The following is a 14,769-nucleotide window of genomic DNA, read 5'->3' as shown; positions in this document are numbered from 1 at the left end:
GGACTTCCTGATGTTCAAGCTGGTTTTAGAAAAGGCAGAGGAACCAGAGATCAAATTGCCAACATCCGCTGGATCATGGAAAAAGCAAGAGAGTTCCAGAAAAACATCTATTTCTGCTTTATTGACTATGCCAAAGCCTTTGACTGTGTGGATCACAATAAACTGTGGAAAATTCTGAAAGAGATGGGAATACCAGACCACCTGATCTGCCTCTTGAGAAATTTGTATGCAGGTCAGGAAGCAACAGTTAGAACTGGACATGGAACAACAGACTGGTTCCAAGTCAGAAAAAGAGTACGTCAAGGCTGTATATTGTCACCCTGTTCATTTAACTTATATGCAGAGTACATCATGAGAAACGCTGGACTGGAAGAAACACAAACTGGAATCAAGATTGCCGGGAGAAATATCAATAACCTCAGACGTGCAGATGACACCACCCTTAAAAGCCTCTTGATGAAAGTGAAAGTGGAAAGTGACAAAGTTGGCTTAAAGCTCAACATTCAGAAAATGAAGATCATGGCATCTGGTCCCATCACTTCATGGGAAATAGATGGGGAAACAGTGGAAACAGTGTCAGACTTTATTTTTGGGGGCTCCAAAATCACTGCAGATGGTGACTGCAGCCATGAAATTAAAAGACACTTACTCCTTGGAAGAAAAGTTATGACCAACCTAGATAGCATATTCAAAAGCAGAGACATTACTTTGCCAACAAAGGTTCTTCTAGTCAAGGCTATGGTTTTTCCTGTGGTCATGTATGGATGTGAGAGTTGGACTGTGAAGAAGGCTGAGCGCCGAAGAACTGATGCTTTTGAACTGTGGTGTTGGAGAAGACTCTTGAGAGTCCCTTGGCCTGCAAGGAGATCCAACCAGTCCATTCTGAAGATCAGCCCTGGGTGTTCTTTGGAAGGAATGATGCTAAGGCTGAAACTCCAGTACTTTGGCCACCTCATGCGAAGAGTTGACTCATTGGAAAAGACCCTGATGCTGGGAGGGATTGGGGGCAGGAGGAGAAGGGGACGACAGAGGATGAGATGGCTGGATGGCATCACTGACTCGATGGACGTGAGTCTGAGTGAACTCCAGGAGTTGGTGACAGACAGGGAGGCCTGGCGTGCTGCGATTCATGGGGTCGCAAAGAGTCGGACACGACTGAGCGACTGATCTGATCTCTGATAATAATATTAAACCCTCTACCAAAAACAAACAAAAATTTTCCTACGGCAGAAGACCTAGAGATGGTCACCAACAATGGTCTGGATCCAGCAACAACGAATATTTCATACTCTGAACAATAACTGTGGCGGCCCCGCATCTTTCCACCTAAAACCTAAGCAGCTCGAATTCAACCCTCTGTATAATGACCCCTACTGGTATTCCTCTCTCCTGCAGGCCGGTAACCCCAACTTAGGCTGACAGTATCCCCAAACTGCCTTGCAAGAGCTGCCCCTCTGCCTAGAAGGTCTTCCCACCACTCTGCATGCACCCCACATAGCCTGCTTGGTGTTTCTTGTAAGACTCTGCTGTTTGAAGCCTACTCATACCTCTGACACTATCATTTCCCCAGACAGTTATATAGTTGTGACTCTGCATTTTGAGCCAAAATATTACAGATCCACATGGTCTTTCATCTAGGAAAGCCAAGTTTCCTGTTGAGTCACTGAGCCTTCAGGACAGGACTGAATCCCCTAGCACACAGTAGGCACTCAAGAAAACTTGTTGAGCATCAGCAAAACCCAGCAGAAAATCCAGCCTTGTAAAACCACAGCCCTGTTGCTCCTTCTTGCAGACACCAGAAACAGCAACTGTACAGGAGGAAATTTAAGCCTCAGGATAATTGATCAAAATTTATTATCTTGTGTTATACAACATGTTTTCACTAAGTTATAAAATTACAATTTACCACGACTCATTAAGTTAATAATGACTTACCATATGTTTTTCCTGCTGCTCCCAAACCATGCTGAAACATCACTACCGTAGGTTTTTGGTCCATGTAAACAAATAAAAAAAGATAATGGCCAACCATGTGGATAAAGGATTTGCTGACAGGGAGACACAGGACTAAAACACCAGACAGAAAGCGTGAACCTCAATCTCTGCCACTCTCATCACCATCATCTCCTAGTTTACCTGCACCACTTTCCAGATCAGTGGTTCTCAAACAGGGGTGATTTTGCTCCCCACACCCCAGGGAACACTTAGCAAAGTCTGGAAATATTTTTGATTGTCATGACTCGAGGGGAGGTGCTACTGGCATCAATTGGGAGTGGCCAAGAATGCTGCTCCACATTCTATTACGCATGGAACAACCCCCACAACAAGGAATTGTCAGGTCCAAAATGTCAATATTGCTGAGGTTGGGAAACACTGTTCTAGATTACAGGGAACTTCCATATCCGTTACTTTAATCTGAGCCTCATAGCAACAATATGAGGAAGGCATTATGCCGCCATTGTACAGATGGAAAAAACTGAGACTTGGAGAGGTTAAATGATGTGCACAGGTCACCAGCCCTCGCCAGTGAACCACGCAGCTGCAATTTGTACTGGTCTTCTCTGCGTCCAAAACCCACCTTCCCTCCCACACAGATTCAAGAAGGAAGAAAAAAAAAAAAGACGCAAAGGAAGTGCACAGCCCTTGTCCCTCCATAATGCTGTGCAGAGATCGTTTCAAACCAGAGGCCCGGGAAAATCAGATCTAGAGACTATGGCACGAAAAGATCTCACGTTAGGAAGACCCTTCCCCCAGCAGCCTGCGCTGAAACTAGATTCCTCTTGCATTTTAACTTTCAATTGTGCTGCTCTTTGTGAATAGAAATGAAAGCATTTCCTGCTGGTGCTGAGTGCCTTACAAGCAGGATTTCTAGTCCTCAAGGCAACCTTATGGGGGTTGGGGCGGGGGGTGGTGGGGGGTAAGTATTGATGTGCCCATTTTCCAGATAAGGAGACTGAGGCACAGGGAGGTGAAATAACTTGCCTGCATTGAGGATCAAAGCCAAGTCTGCTGGGTTACAGAATTTACACTGCCTTTCTAACCTGAGACCAGCACTGGGAAATTAGAGGAGCAAAATAAATGCCCTACAGAACCACATGGGGCTGGCAGCTATGCCACACGGGGATCCTTGGGATAAGGGTAAGGCTCTTCCCAGCTTATTGGCTGCTCTCCATGCTGGGCTCAGTCCCCCGGGCCTACGCAGGGAAGCTCTTCTAGGAATGTCAGGTCAGCCAAAAGACTCTTGGCCTCTACCCTGCCCTGAACACCAGGCGCTCACTACAAAAGTCTTCAGATTATAAGAGCCAAACAGATGCTAAGTTCTTCAAGCCACAGGGAACAACAGGCCAGCTCTGAATTCATTCATTCAGCAAATATTTACCTAGCACCTATGAGCCAGGAAACACAAAAGTAAAGGGAGACAGAGACGGTGGTACCTACCTACTGAAGTATATGAGAGCCCATCTCTTCCAAAAGCATAATCCTCTACAGTTATAAAGGACATGTTTATAGTTTACAGTTTATAGTTTACAGTTACCACACTCTTCAGTTATAAAGACATGCCCAGACTTTATTTCATTATATTTCCACACCACAGCCCCCTATCTCACAAGGCTAAGGGTCACTAATTTGCTCTCCTTTTTGCACAGAGGGGAACACAGGCCCAGGGTATGGCATTTTCATGCTCAAGGTCATCCAGTAGACTGGGGACAGCTGTGCCAGACCTGGGCTGCTGCTCCTGACATCGGTAAGGTATAGAAGTGTGGTGCTGTGGAATCTTTGGGACAGGCTGGGGGAGGACATCCTATACAGAACATCTTATAGAGGACATCCTATAGAGAACATCCTTGGACAGAAAGTGAAAAAGCCTCCTAACAGAAACACAGGTGCCCTTCCAGAGTTCCCCCAGGACCAGCCAGCCCAGGGCTCCTCCCCCAGGGACCTGCCCACAGCCACCAGTGTCCCAGGAGAAAGATGCCGTGGGGACCTCACCTACCAGGGATGCTGAGCAGGCCTCTCCAATCTCAAGTCTGGGTGAAGGTGGGACCAGCCCCTCCCACTTAGTGGATTTTCGTCACAAGGAGCCACCAATCATGCACTACCCAAGCTTGTCTAGATCGCATCCAGGGACAAGATGCCGTGCCCAGAACTGTGGGGGTGGAGAGTTGAATCATTCACCCACCAGCACAATTTCCTGAGTAATTATCGGTCAGGCACTGTGCCAGGTGCTGGGCATGGTTCCTGCCTGGTGGGAGCCCACAAAGCCCTGTATACAAACAACCGAACCACTGCTGCATAACATGTGGTCTCCGGAGTGGCAGCGGCAGGACTGGGAGCTCGTCAGACACACAGACCCTCAGGACCCCAGCACAAATTAGCTGAATCAGAATCTCAGGGCAGGAAGGGGTGCCCCGGAACCTGTGTTTCAAATCTTTCCAGATGATTGCTATTGTGTACATGAATTTGAGAACTCCTGGTCTAGACCACAAGGTCTTCCCCAACCTCACTACTTAAAACGGCAAACCAGTCCCTGGACCTGACACCCCTAACTCTCTTCCCTGCTTCCTTTTTCTCCATAGTTGTACTGATGGCATCGGTCACAATACCATAACGATCTCATCCATATATTTATGACTTCCCATGCTGATACATAAGCTCCAGAGGGAAGCAATTTGAGTCACTTTGTTTCACTTCTATTGCCAAGTACAGTGCCTAGCACAAACATGTGCTCGGTAACTGTTGACTGAATGATGGATGGCGGAACCTGCCAAAACCCATGCAGTAACCAGTTCTTGGGGGGATGCCTGGAAAAAGACAGAAGGTTACTGACCATGGAGCACTGCATGGAGAAAGTGGTACCCAAGTTGGCCCTGAAGGATGTTTGAAACAGGGATGAAGGATATGTGGAACACAGAGATGCTAAGCCTCTCACTGGAATAGGTCCCAAGTGGTTGATACCATTACTATCTAACTACTAGCCAGTATGTGCCAAGAACTTTTATACCCTATATTAACTCAATTAACTCTCCCGAACCTCAGAAGTAGACAGTGATGTCCTTAAGAGGACACTGAGGCTCAAAGATATTAAATAATTTGCCCCACTCACAGAAAACTTGTATAAGGATGTTCACAGCAGCTTTATTTATAACAGCCCCAACATGGAAACAAACACAAATGTCCATCGGCAGGTGAACAAATAAACCAACACAATGTCATATTACTAAGGAATAAAATAGAACAAATTAGGGATAAATACATGAACGAATCTTAAGGACACTTCATTGAGCAAAATGAACCCAGATGCCAAAATGTATATGCTTCATATGAAGTTCTAGGACTTAAACTGACTTAGTACACATACACTGAATTTAAAAAACCACTGATAATAGAAATCAGGTAAGTAATTTCCTCCAGACGTAGTGGTATTGACTGGAAAGAAGCATGAGGGAACTTTCTGGGGTGACAGAATGTTCTATATCTGGATTGGGATAGGGGTCACAAGGGTGGTTATATTTGTCAAAACTCATGGAACAGTACACTTCAAATTTCCATTTTATTGCGTGTAAATCATACCTCAATGAGCTAAAATCATTTGCCCTAGGTCACAAAGACACAAGTCGCGATTTGAATCCAGATTTGTTCAATGCCACTGGCCAGTTTCCACTAGTCTGCCGTAGTTGAGCGGGGAGCCCCAGACAATGCGCTCATCCTGCTAAACCACCTTGCCAAAACCCAAATAAAGGGACTTCATAGTTACCCTAGAAGGATATCATAACTTCTAACTCCCAAACCATGACAGAGACCTGTGGGGAATGCCAGTCAAGCATCAAACTGGGAGTCCAGGAACTTGGGTTCAGGCCTCCGCTGTGTTCTTCATTTGCTGTGTAACCTGTGAGTGTACTACTCCATGACTCAGTTTCCCCTTGTGTGAAGGAAGAAGGAGGGGATCAGCTGTTCCCCGTAGGGAGACACATATAGAGCTACAAGGCCACAAATCCCTATGCTCAACCAGGCAGCATCACTACATGAAATAAGTAATGTGCCTGTTTCATATCTTATAAGCTATTTTTCAAATGTATGCTAATATTATTGTGATTAATAAAATAAACATCTATTTCAAAGCAAAAATGAAACCATAGCAGCTTTGTCACTGTGCATTTTCTCAAACAAAAGATAACCAAAAGAACAGCCACTGCTCATGACTTTGGTTTAAAGAGGCTGGAATCTCTATGTTAGAGGGTTACTAAGGGGACAGTCACCAAGGGCCCTTCCAGGTCAACTGCCCCATGGTTGTCCAGCATCACTTGGCAAAGGCTTGTCCTTGTGTTTCTCAGGTTTGGGTCCTTGTTGGAACCTGGCTCTTATCTAGACTCCAGTGACCAAGCCCCCAACGTGTGGGTCACGTCCTGGCTGTGCACCCCAGTCTATAGATCCCAATTGTGGTCATGGTTGCATCTTGGGTGTGTCTCCCCTCCAGTCTGGAGAGTGACCAGGATCTCCCCAATCCCTCCTTGCTGTACCAAGAAGCCTGGTAGAACAAGGGGCATCAGTTCCTTGGTACAACTTGCACCACCACCCCCAACCACTAGCACTGAAGGCGAGTGCCCATTGGTGATCTGCTACCAACAGGCTTCTGACTCGTCCCTCCCTGAGCCAAGTGACATCCTCTGTCTCCCCCTGCCCCCAGGCTGCAGGATTGAGAAGCATTTCCCACGTCCAAGTAGAAAGTCAGATCTGGTTTTCACCTACCCTAGTGATCCAACCGCCACCCATCTCCTACCTGGACACACCCTGAGCTCTGGGCTAGGGGTCGGGAGATCGCAGACAGAAACCAGTATCACCAGCTTCTCCTTCCCTGACTGGTTTCCTCCCACCAGGGTTTCACACTGGATCTTGGTGCTGAGTCAGAGCTTTACAGAACATCAGAATAAAGCAGGGGCCTCGGCTGAATGCCACCTCCCAAAGGCCCCCTCAGGAGACCACCCCACTCTAAAGGGGTTTACAGAAACATCACCCTGCAAAGGAGCACTGCAGGCGAGGGGCACCCATCTAACCAGACTTTGAGGCACACATCCCCAGACTCACCCATGCCCCAAGACCAGAGGCTGGAACCTTGCCAACTTCATATTTTAAAAAATAACAAAGCCAAGGGCAGCAGATAGACAATTGCCCCCCACCCCCCACACACACATCCAACTGTCTTCTGCTTCCTAAAGATTCCACTTACTACTTCTCATCAATTTTCCCTCCATCAGATGGAAGCGGCCAGAGAACTGGCCTTCTCTTGAAGACACCATCCTCCTCTTTTGCTTCTAACTTTGCCAGTCACTGGACCAAAGATAAATCGCCCCATCCTCCGCGCGATCTCACTTACCGCCCGTCCCCGCCCCAGGTCTGGGGGCCCCGGACCCCACCCCATGCTCCAGGGGAACTGCGCAGGGCTCTCTGCCCCTAGACTCCAGAAGCCGCTCCCCAAGGCCTGAGGACGCAGCCAGAGAGGCTCAGCCGGGGCGGCCCCCAGGTTCCGCGCGGGGACGCCCCCTCCCCGCAGCATCCCCATAGCAAGAAGCTTGATGAAGAGCCTGCGGGGTGCGGTTAAGACCCCGGAGGGGCGCCGACCCAGCCACCGGACTGGCACTCACCACGCAGCGCCACGGAGCCCGCGCGTCTGCGCCTTGGCCCCGGGGAAACCCACGCGCGCCGTTCAATCCGGGCTCCGAGTGACGAAAAGCCGCGCTCGGCTCCGGCCGGCCCGGGACCGACGAACCGACTAGCGGACGCACTGACTGTCCAGCTTCCTAACTTAAGTTTGAAAGTTCCCTCCCGGGCGAAAGAAGAGTCTCGGACTGCGGCGCTGCCGCGCAGGGTCCGGGGCTGGGCTGGCAGCGCGGAGCAGGGTCGGACGCCGCCCGTCCCGGCTTTCAGAAGCGCGAGCTCTCATCTCGCCCGTGCCGGGCAGCGCGGCGGGGACTTGGCTCCAGGTAGGACCTGGTCGCGGGAAGGGGTGGCGATCTCGGGAAAGAAGGGGCTCCCCTCACCACAACTCCAGTCGGGAGAGCGCCCGCTCGCCATTCCGGGGAGGGGAAAGGCCTCGATGGGCCATTGCCAGCTCGGAATCCGAGGCTCCGCCGGATTTACCGATTCGTAAACGGCCCAATTCGTGCGCTTCGGCGGCAAGAAGTTAAAAATCCCCGACGCGCGGGTGTGGATGGCCGGGCGCGGGGTAGAGGGGGCGGGATGCTGCTGCCCCTGGGTGTGACCGCGCGTGACTGGGTGACTGTCAGGGCGATTCGTGTGCCTGAGGTTCACCGTCCACGGGGTGGGTGGCTGTGGGTGACAGCGTGCGACTGTGGAAGTCACTGGGAGCGCGGGCGAGTGACTGTCGGAGCGACTTCTTTGTGTGCTTGTCCCGAGTTGTGGCTGCGTGTGGCGGCGTGGGGGCACGGGACGCGGTGTGCGGCGGCGTCGCGTGAGAACGGTGACTTGTGCGTGGCGGGGTGACAGTGCAGGTGGGCGCGTGACTGCGTGTGATTGTGTACGGATGAGGGTGACCTGTGCAGGACGGTAGTGTGAGCAGGTGCATGGCTGGGCGAGAGTGGGTCACTGCGCGTCGGCTCGTGAATGCAGGCGAGGCCGTCAGGGGGGACGTGGTGAGTGTGTCACTGTGACTTCGTGTGAGCAACTGTCGGGTGACTTCTGCCTGTGATCCCAACAACTCCGGGCGTTGAGTGTCACCACCAAGGGGATCGGCGTGAGCGGCGTGTGTGCCCGTCGGCAGGGCTGGGGGGGGGCGGTGCGTGTGCCCGCGCGTCCGCACCGCCGGCATCTCCCCGCGCGTGTCCCCGAGAGCGCCCGTGTCCCGAGCCGCCGGGTGACCGCTGCCCGCGCGCTCCAGCCCGGGACGCTCCGGCGCGGCGCGGGGTCCGAAGGCGCGGGCAGGCCCCGCCCGCCGGGCCCCCACCCCGCCCCCGCCTACCTTGCCGCAGTGGTAATAGTCCAGGGGCGCCAGGCCGGTCGGCTCGGCCCCAGGCCGCGCGCCCACCGCGGGCGCCGAGGGGTACAGGCGGACGTCCATGGCGGGCGCGGCGGCGGCGGCGGCGGCTCCCGCGGGCAGTGCCTGGGCGGGCGGCGGGTGGGAGCCAGTGTGCGAGCGGGTGTGTGAGCGCGGGGGGCGGGCCGGGGGCGGCGCCCGGCGGAGCGCCCCGCCCCCGCCCGCCCGCCCGCCCGCCAGCGCGCGCTATTGTTCCGGCCGCGGGCGCAGCGGAGGGCCGGGGGCCTGGGCCCCGGGGGAAGATCGCTCCCGCGGTCCGGGCAGACGCCGGGTCCCCGGCCCGGCTCGCCGCCCCCGCGGGTCCCGGAGGGTTGCGCGCCCGTCCAGACGGCCCTTTCCCGTCCCGCCCTCCGCCACCAAGGGTGAGGGGAGGGAGAAAGCCGTACTACACCCTTCCCCAGTAGTGGGACTCTCCCCGCCCTAGATATCAGGGCGTTGCTGAGCCCTGAAGGTGGCAGAAGAGAAGGAACACTTTCGGAGATGGATGCTGCGTTACCCGGCGTTGCCCAGAGCCCGAGGCCGGCCGATCGTAGGATGTCCCCGCTCCCGGTCCCACTGATCTGAATCATTGAGAGAGTGGCCCTGAGCGGGGTGGGGGGCTGCTGCTTAAATTCTCACTTTACAGATGAGGAAACTGAGGCAAGGACTTGTGGGATCGGTGATGGAGTGGGCTCCGCGGTACCCAGAGGATCCAGGACTGAAGCCACCTGGAGGAGTCTAAAGCATCCTTTAATGACAGAGAGAGGGAAGGGTCATAGAAAGAATAGACTAGGACGTGGAGTTCTGGGGGAGCGGCCAGAATCGGCCACCCCCATCACCACGACCAACAAACACCACCACTAACCACCACGGTCTCCTGGAGCGAGAGACTGGAAGTGAGATGGCTCCCACAGTGGGGCAGAGAGGTGACTGAAACGGCCCCCCCCCCCCCAAAAAAAAAGCCCCTCACTCCTCCCATCACCAGCGGATAGCTAGCCTCTGTTGCTCCTCCCCTTCCCATCTAAGAATTGTCTACTCGGAGGGCCTCTATGCCCTCACTTTCCACGGACTGGGCCACCAGCCCTGCCCTCTGGTTCCCGACTCTGGCACACTCAGGATGCCTAGCTGGGAAGGGTCTGAGGCCAGGAGGTGGAAGGAAGCAGGTCAGAATGGGAGTCTTGAGTGGCAGCAGAACATGAGATGGCATCTGGAGAAAAGGGAGTGAGCCCCTTGCCCTCACAGGAACCAGCTTGGAACTTAGCTCCCAACTGTGATCTGGGCTTTGCTGGTCCTGGCTTCAAGCTGCTGCTGCTACTGCTAAGTCGCTTTAGTCGTGTCCGACTCTGTGCGACCCCATAGACGGCAGCCCACCAGGCTCCCCCCTCCCTGGGATTCTCCAGGCAAAAATACTGGAGTGGGTTGCCATTTCCTTCTCCAATGCATGAAAGTGAAAAGTCAAAGTGAAGTCGCTCAGTCGTGTTCGACTCTTAGCGACCTCATGGACTGCAGCCTACCAGGCTCCCCGGTCCATGGGATTTTCCAGGCAAGAGTACTGGAGTGGGGTGCCATTGCTTTCTCCACTTATTTATGACCATAAGGATGCCCTGATACAAGATAGGTGAGGGAAAGAGGCTTTCACTAAAGGTTTGGGAACAACAGAAGGAAATTACAGCTCAGAAAGGAAAGAACTTCTAAATACATTTCATCAATAATTGTTTCTAAAATTCATTGTCATATCTCATTAGAATGAATTTCCCACTGGTCCCTCTCCTTTTTTTTCCCCAATCTGAATCCAACTGACCCAGCAGCATTTATTGAAAAGATCACCTTTCCTCCCACTTCTCTACAGTGTTAACTTTGTCATAAACCAGGTAATCCATATGTTCATCAGACAGTTTCTGAATTTTCTAGTCTGTTCCATTAGCCTGTTTGTCTCTCCTTGAGCCATTGTCGCATTGACTGAACTTCTGTAATTTTCAATAAGTCTTTAATGTCCCATAGACTAAATCTACCCACCTTTCCTCCAGAGCGCCTTGCCTATTCTTGACATTTGCACTTTCATAAAAATTTTAAAATAAAGGTTGTCTGTTTACACACACACTGGCACACACACAATCCTGCTGAGATTTGATTGCTATCGCATAGAATCTTTAGATCAATTTGAGTAAAACTGACATTAGTAAATATTAAGTCTTCCTATCCATAAACATGGTATGTCCCTTCATTTATTTAGGTTTTTAAAAAAAGTCATCTCAGCAGTGTTTTGTAGTTTCTTATATACAGAACTTGCACACATTTTAATAGATTTAGTCCTGGATATTTTATGGTTTTGATGCTATTATCAATGGTTTTTTTATATGTGAGGATTTTTTTTTAATTTTCTGTTTGCTGCCAGTATAGTGTGGTGGTTTTAAAATACGTCAGCAAATTATTTGCTGCTGCTGCTAAGTCACTTCAGTCGTATCTGACTCTGTGTGACCCTATAGACGGCAGCCCACCAGGCTCCCCCATCCCTGGGATTCTCCAGGCAAGAACACTGGAGTGGGTTGCCATTTCCTTGTTCAATGCAGGAAAGTGAAAAGTGGAAGTGAAGATGCTCAGTCGTGTCCGACTCTCAGCGACTCCATGGACTGCAGCCTACCAGGCTCCTTCGTCCATGGGATTTTCCAGGCAAGAGTACTGGAGTGGGTTGCAAATTATTTGATATCCTCCTAAATAGTGGAGCCTAAAAACCTTCCTCTTTAAAAGTGTTGGTTTTAATGGTTTTTAATAAGTTGAATGTCACAGAAGTGATACAGAATTGAGTCTAGGTTATGCAAGTTGATATATCTTTTGCCTGGCTCTTTGTCTTGGGACATTTGTCTTTGGAACACTAAGCAGTATGTAAGAAGCCCTAGGCTGCTATGCTTTGAAGAAGTCTAAAGTAGCCCACACAGAGAATCCATATGCAGTGACCTTAAGACTGAAAAAGGAGAAGAAAATGCCACCAGTCCCCTGCCTTTCTAGCTCCATATACGGACTGACCGAAATCCTGAAACAATGAAAAACCCTGAAACATCCAGCTGAGTTCTTCCTCAATCCAAAATGCACAGAAATCATGAGAGTTAATAACAATTATAATTTTAAATCATAAAGTTTTGGAACGATTTGTAACTTGGGAATAGAGATCTGGAACATACATAGAAATAGATTTTTGTGCAATGCCTCTATATCTAGCAACCCTGCCAAACTCGCTTATTCTAACAATTTTTCTGTAGATTGTTAGGTGGCACAGTGGTAAGAATCCACCTGCCAATGCAGGAGGCCCAGGAGACGCAGGTTTGATCCCTGGGTCAGGAAGATCCCCTGGAGGAGGAAATGGCAACTCACTCCAGTATTCTTGCTTAAAAAATCTCACGGATAGAGGAGCCTGTGACGTTACAGTCCATGGGGTTGCAAACAGTTGGACACAACTGAGTGTCTGAGCACGCACAAATGCACTCAGGCGAACATTCTACTTCATCTATAAAAATGAGAGTTTTCATTTTTCCTTTTCAATCTTTAAACATTTATTTCTTTTTCTTGCTTTGGTGCACTGGCTAGTATTGCCAGTACATTTTGGAAAGAAGTAATAGTAACAGGCATCCTTATCTCATTCCTGATCTCAAAGGAACACTATCAATATTTCACCATTTATTATGTTGCCTGCTGTAGTTTTTTTTTTTTTTTTTACTTGCTCTTTTGTTTAATTTCATTTTGTTTTTGCAGGTTGAGGAGGTCAGTCCTCACAGTAAATCTTCTGGGTCAGGAATAAGACTGCTGTCGTGATTTTACAGATAAGAAGTGTGAGGCCTAGTGAGGAATCCTCAGCATCACAGTGTTAATAGCTGGACTAATCAATCAGTGGTACCTAAGCCTGGAATCCCACTTTCCATTGCCCATATTTCCACAGTCTTGGTCTCGCTGACTCTGGTTGAGGCTGTAGAACAATTACCACCAGAGTATGGAGGCCCAAGTGCAGTGGGTCAGCTTCGGGAAGCAATTCAGCCACCCTGTCAGTCACCTATGTCCATTCCCTTCCCTGAGCAAGGTCAGCACCAAAGAGATCTCTGGGCATTTTGGCAGTGGAGCCCAGCAAGGAAGCCATGCAGACCCCAGAGCTTGGGTTTGCCCGTTTTTTGTTGGGAGTTGATCAGATAGGAAGTCAATGACTCATTTCCCCCAAAGAAATGCCTCAGCCTCATTTGTTGTTCTCAGAATGGGAGTGGGGCTTCTCTTCCTCTGAGAGATGGGAGTCTCTCAGCTGGTTGAGGCTGGGTTGGTCTTGCCCTGCCTGCCACAATCCAGTGTGAGGACCCAGAGTGTCTGCTTTTGCATTTCCCAGTTCTCAGTTTCTGATATCATCAATAGCTGATATCTCAGAATATGGATGTGTCTTAATATGTTTTATTATTATTTAGCTATGGTAAGGAAGATAGATCAGGAAACAATTGACATTGAAAAGATAATTTGTTGCTCACAGTTTCCAAGAGAAGAGGCAGGCCATACCGTAGGGGCCACATAGGGAAATACCAGCTTCAGGTAGGAGGCAAGGGACAGGGAATAATTGTAGGCAAGAATGTTTATTGTGGTTACCATGTGAAGGAACAGGCTTCCCCGGTGTCTCAGTGATAAAGAATCCCACTGCCAATGCAGGAGATGCCAGTTCGGTCCCTGGGTCAGGAAGATCTCCTGGGGGAGGAAATAACCCACTCCAGCATTCTGGCTGGAAAATTGCATGGACAGAGGAGCCTAGAGGGCTACAGTCCATAGGGTGGCAAAGAGTTGGACATGACTGAGCACACACATACACGCAAGTGAAGGAACAGCCAGAGCAGCATAAACAAATTTAGGATTGGCTAGTTTGAATCATTTCCATGTGGACATGTAGTAGACTTGTACTTCCCCATCCACTGGTACTTAGGTATATGACCTTGTGACTTGCTTTAGCCAAGGAAACATGAGCACAGTGGTGTGTGTCACTTCCAGGTGGGAGATTTAAGTGTCTGGGCATTCTTAACCCCCTTCTCTTTTCCTTCCACCACGAAAACCCTAACAAGTTCTAGCTCATTCACTAAGACTCAATGAAAGTAACACCTCTTCAGTGAAGACTTCTCCAAGAATCCAACTCATTGCTGCAATTTGCTGCTCCAATAACTGTCTGCACACGGGACTGTTAGAGTTAGATTTCACCCAACCGTAATAACACAACTGCCCTGACAGTATCTTAAGGAGGGATGATGGTGCCTCATTCATCTTGGTGCCTCCAGCGACTAACACAGGATGGATGTTTCATGCCCACTTCCAGGAGAGCTAGAGCTCTCAAGGGATTTCCTATCTACACACACACACACACACACACACACATACACAGAGACACACACATACACTCAGGAAGAAGTCACCTCTGAATTGTTCGGATTCCAGGGAACAGATGGGCTACATTTGCCAGTCAGGGGAGTCACAGTATAGCACATGTGGGTGGCTTCCAGCAGTGTCTCTTCCCCTCCAGTGGCCACTGTGCATAAGATCTGACCCGGGCTTTGATGTCATGGATATGTTAAGCTGGGTTGGGGAAAGGCTCACTTAGTTGGAATTTTCCAAAAGCTGATTCTGAAGCAAGAATCCTAGTGCAAGTAATGTACTGGAGAGGGATTCCAGGACACATGGGAAAGGGGTGGAAAAGTGATCCCAGGAAAGAAAGACAGTCAGTAAAAGGCATG

General features: G+C 50.1%; 1 protein-coding gene across 6 annotated transcripts in view; it reads right to left on the bottom strand.

The window, feature by feature from the left end:
* TOX2 (TOX high mobility group box family member 2) overlaps window positions 1-9,131 on the bottom strand; it is a 153,377-nt gene extending 144,246 nt beyond the window's left edge. For 2 of the 6 annotated variants that reach the window (NM_001206688.2, NM_001206689.1), the window contains 1 exon segment: window positions 8,975-9,113. In NM_001206688.2, coding sequence (NP_001193617.1) covers window positions 8,975-9,073 — 99 coding nt within the window. In that variant the 5' untranslated portion in view covers window positions 9,074-9,113. 6 annotated transcript variants of the gene reach the window in all.
* Window positions 9,132-14,769: the final 5,638 nt, after the last annotated feature.

The sequence above is a fragment of the Bos taurus genome, chromosome 13 (genome assembly GCF_002263795.3).
Source record: "Bos taurus isolate L1 Dominette 01449 registration number 42190680 breed Hereford chromosome 13, ARS-UCD2.0, whole genome shotgun sequence".
Classification (NCBI taxonomy): Eukaryota; Metazoa; Chordata; class Mammalia; order Artiodactyla; family Bovidae; genus Bos; species Bos taurus.
The sequence above is the reverse complement of the archived record's forward strand: the minus strand, read 5'-3'. Positions and strand labels throughout refer to the sequence as shown.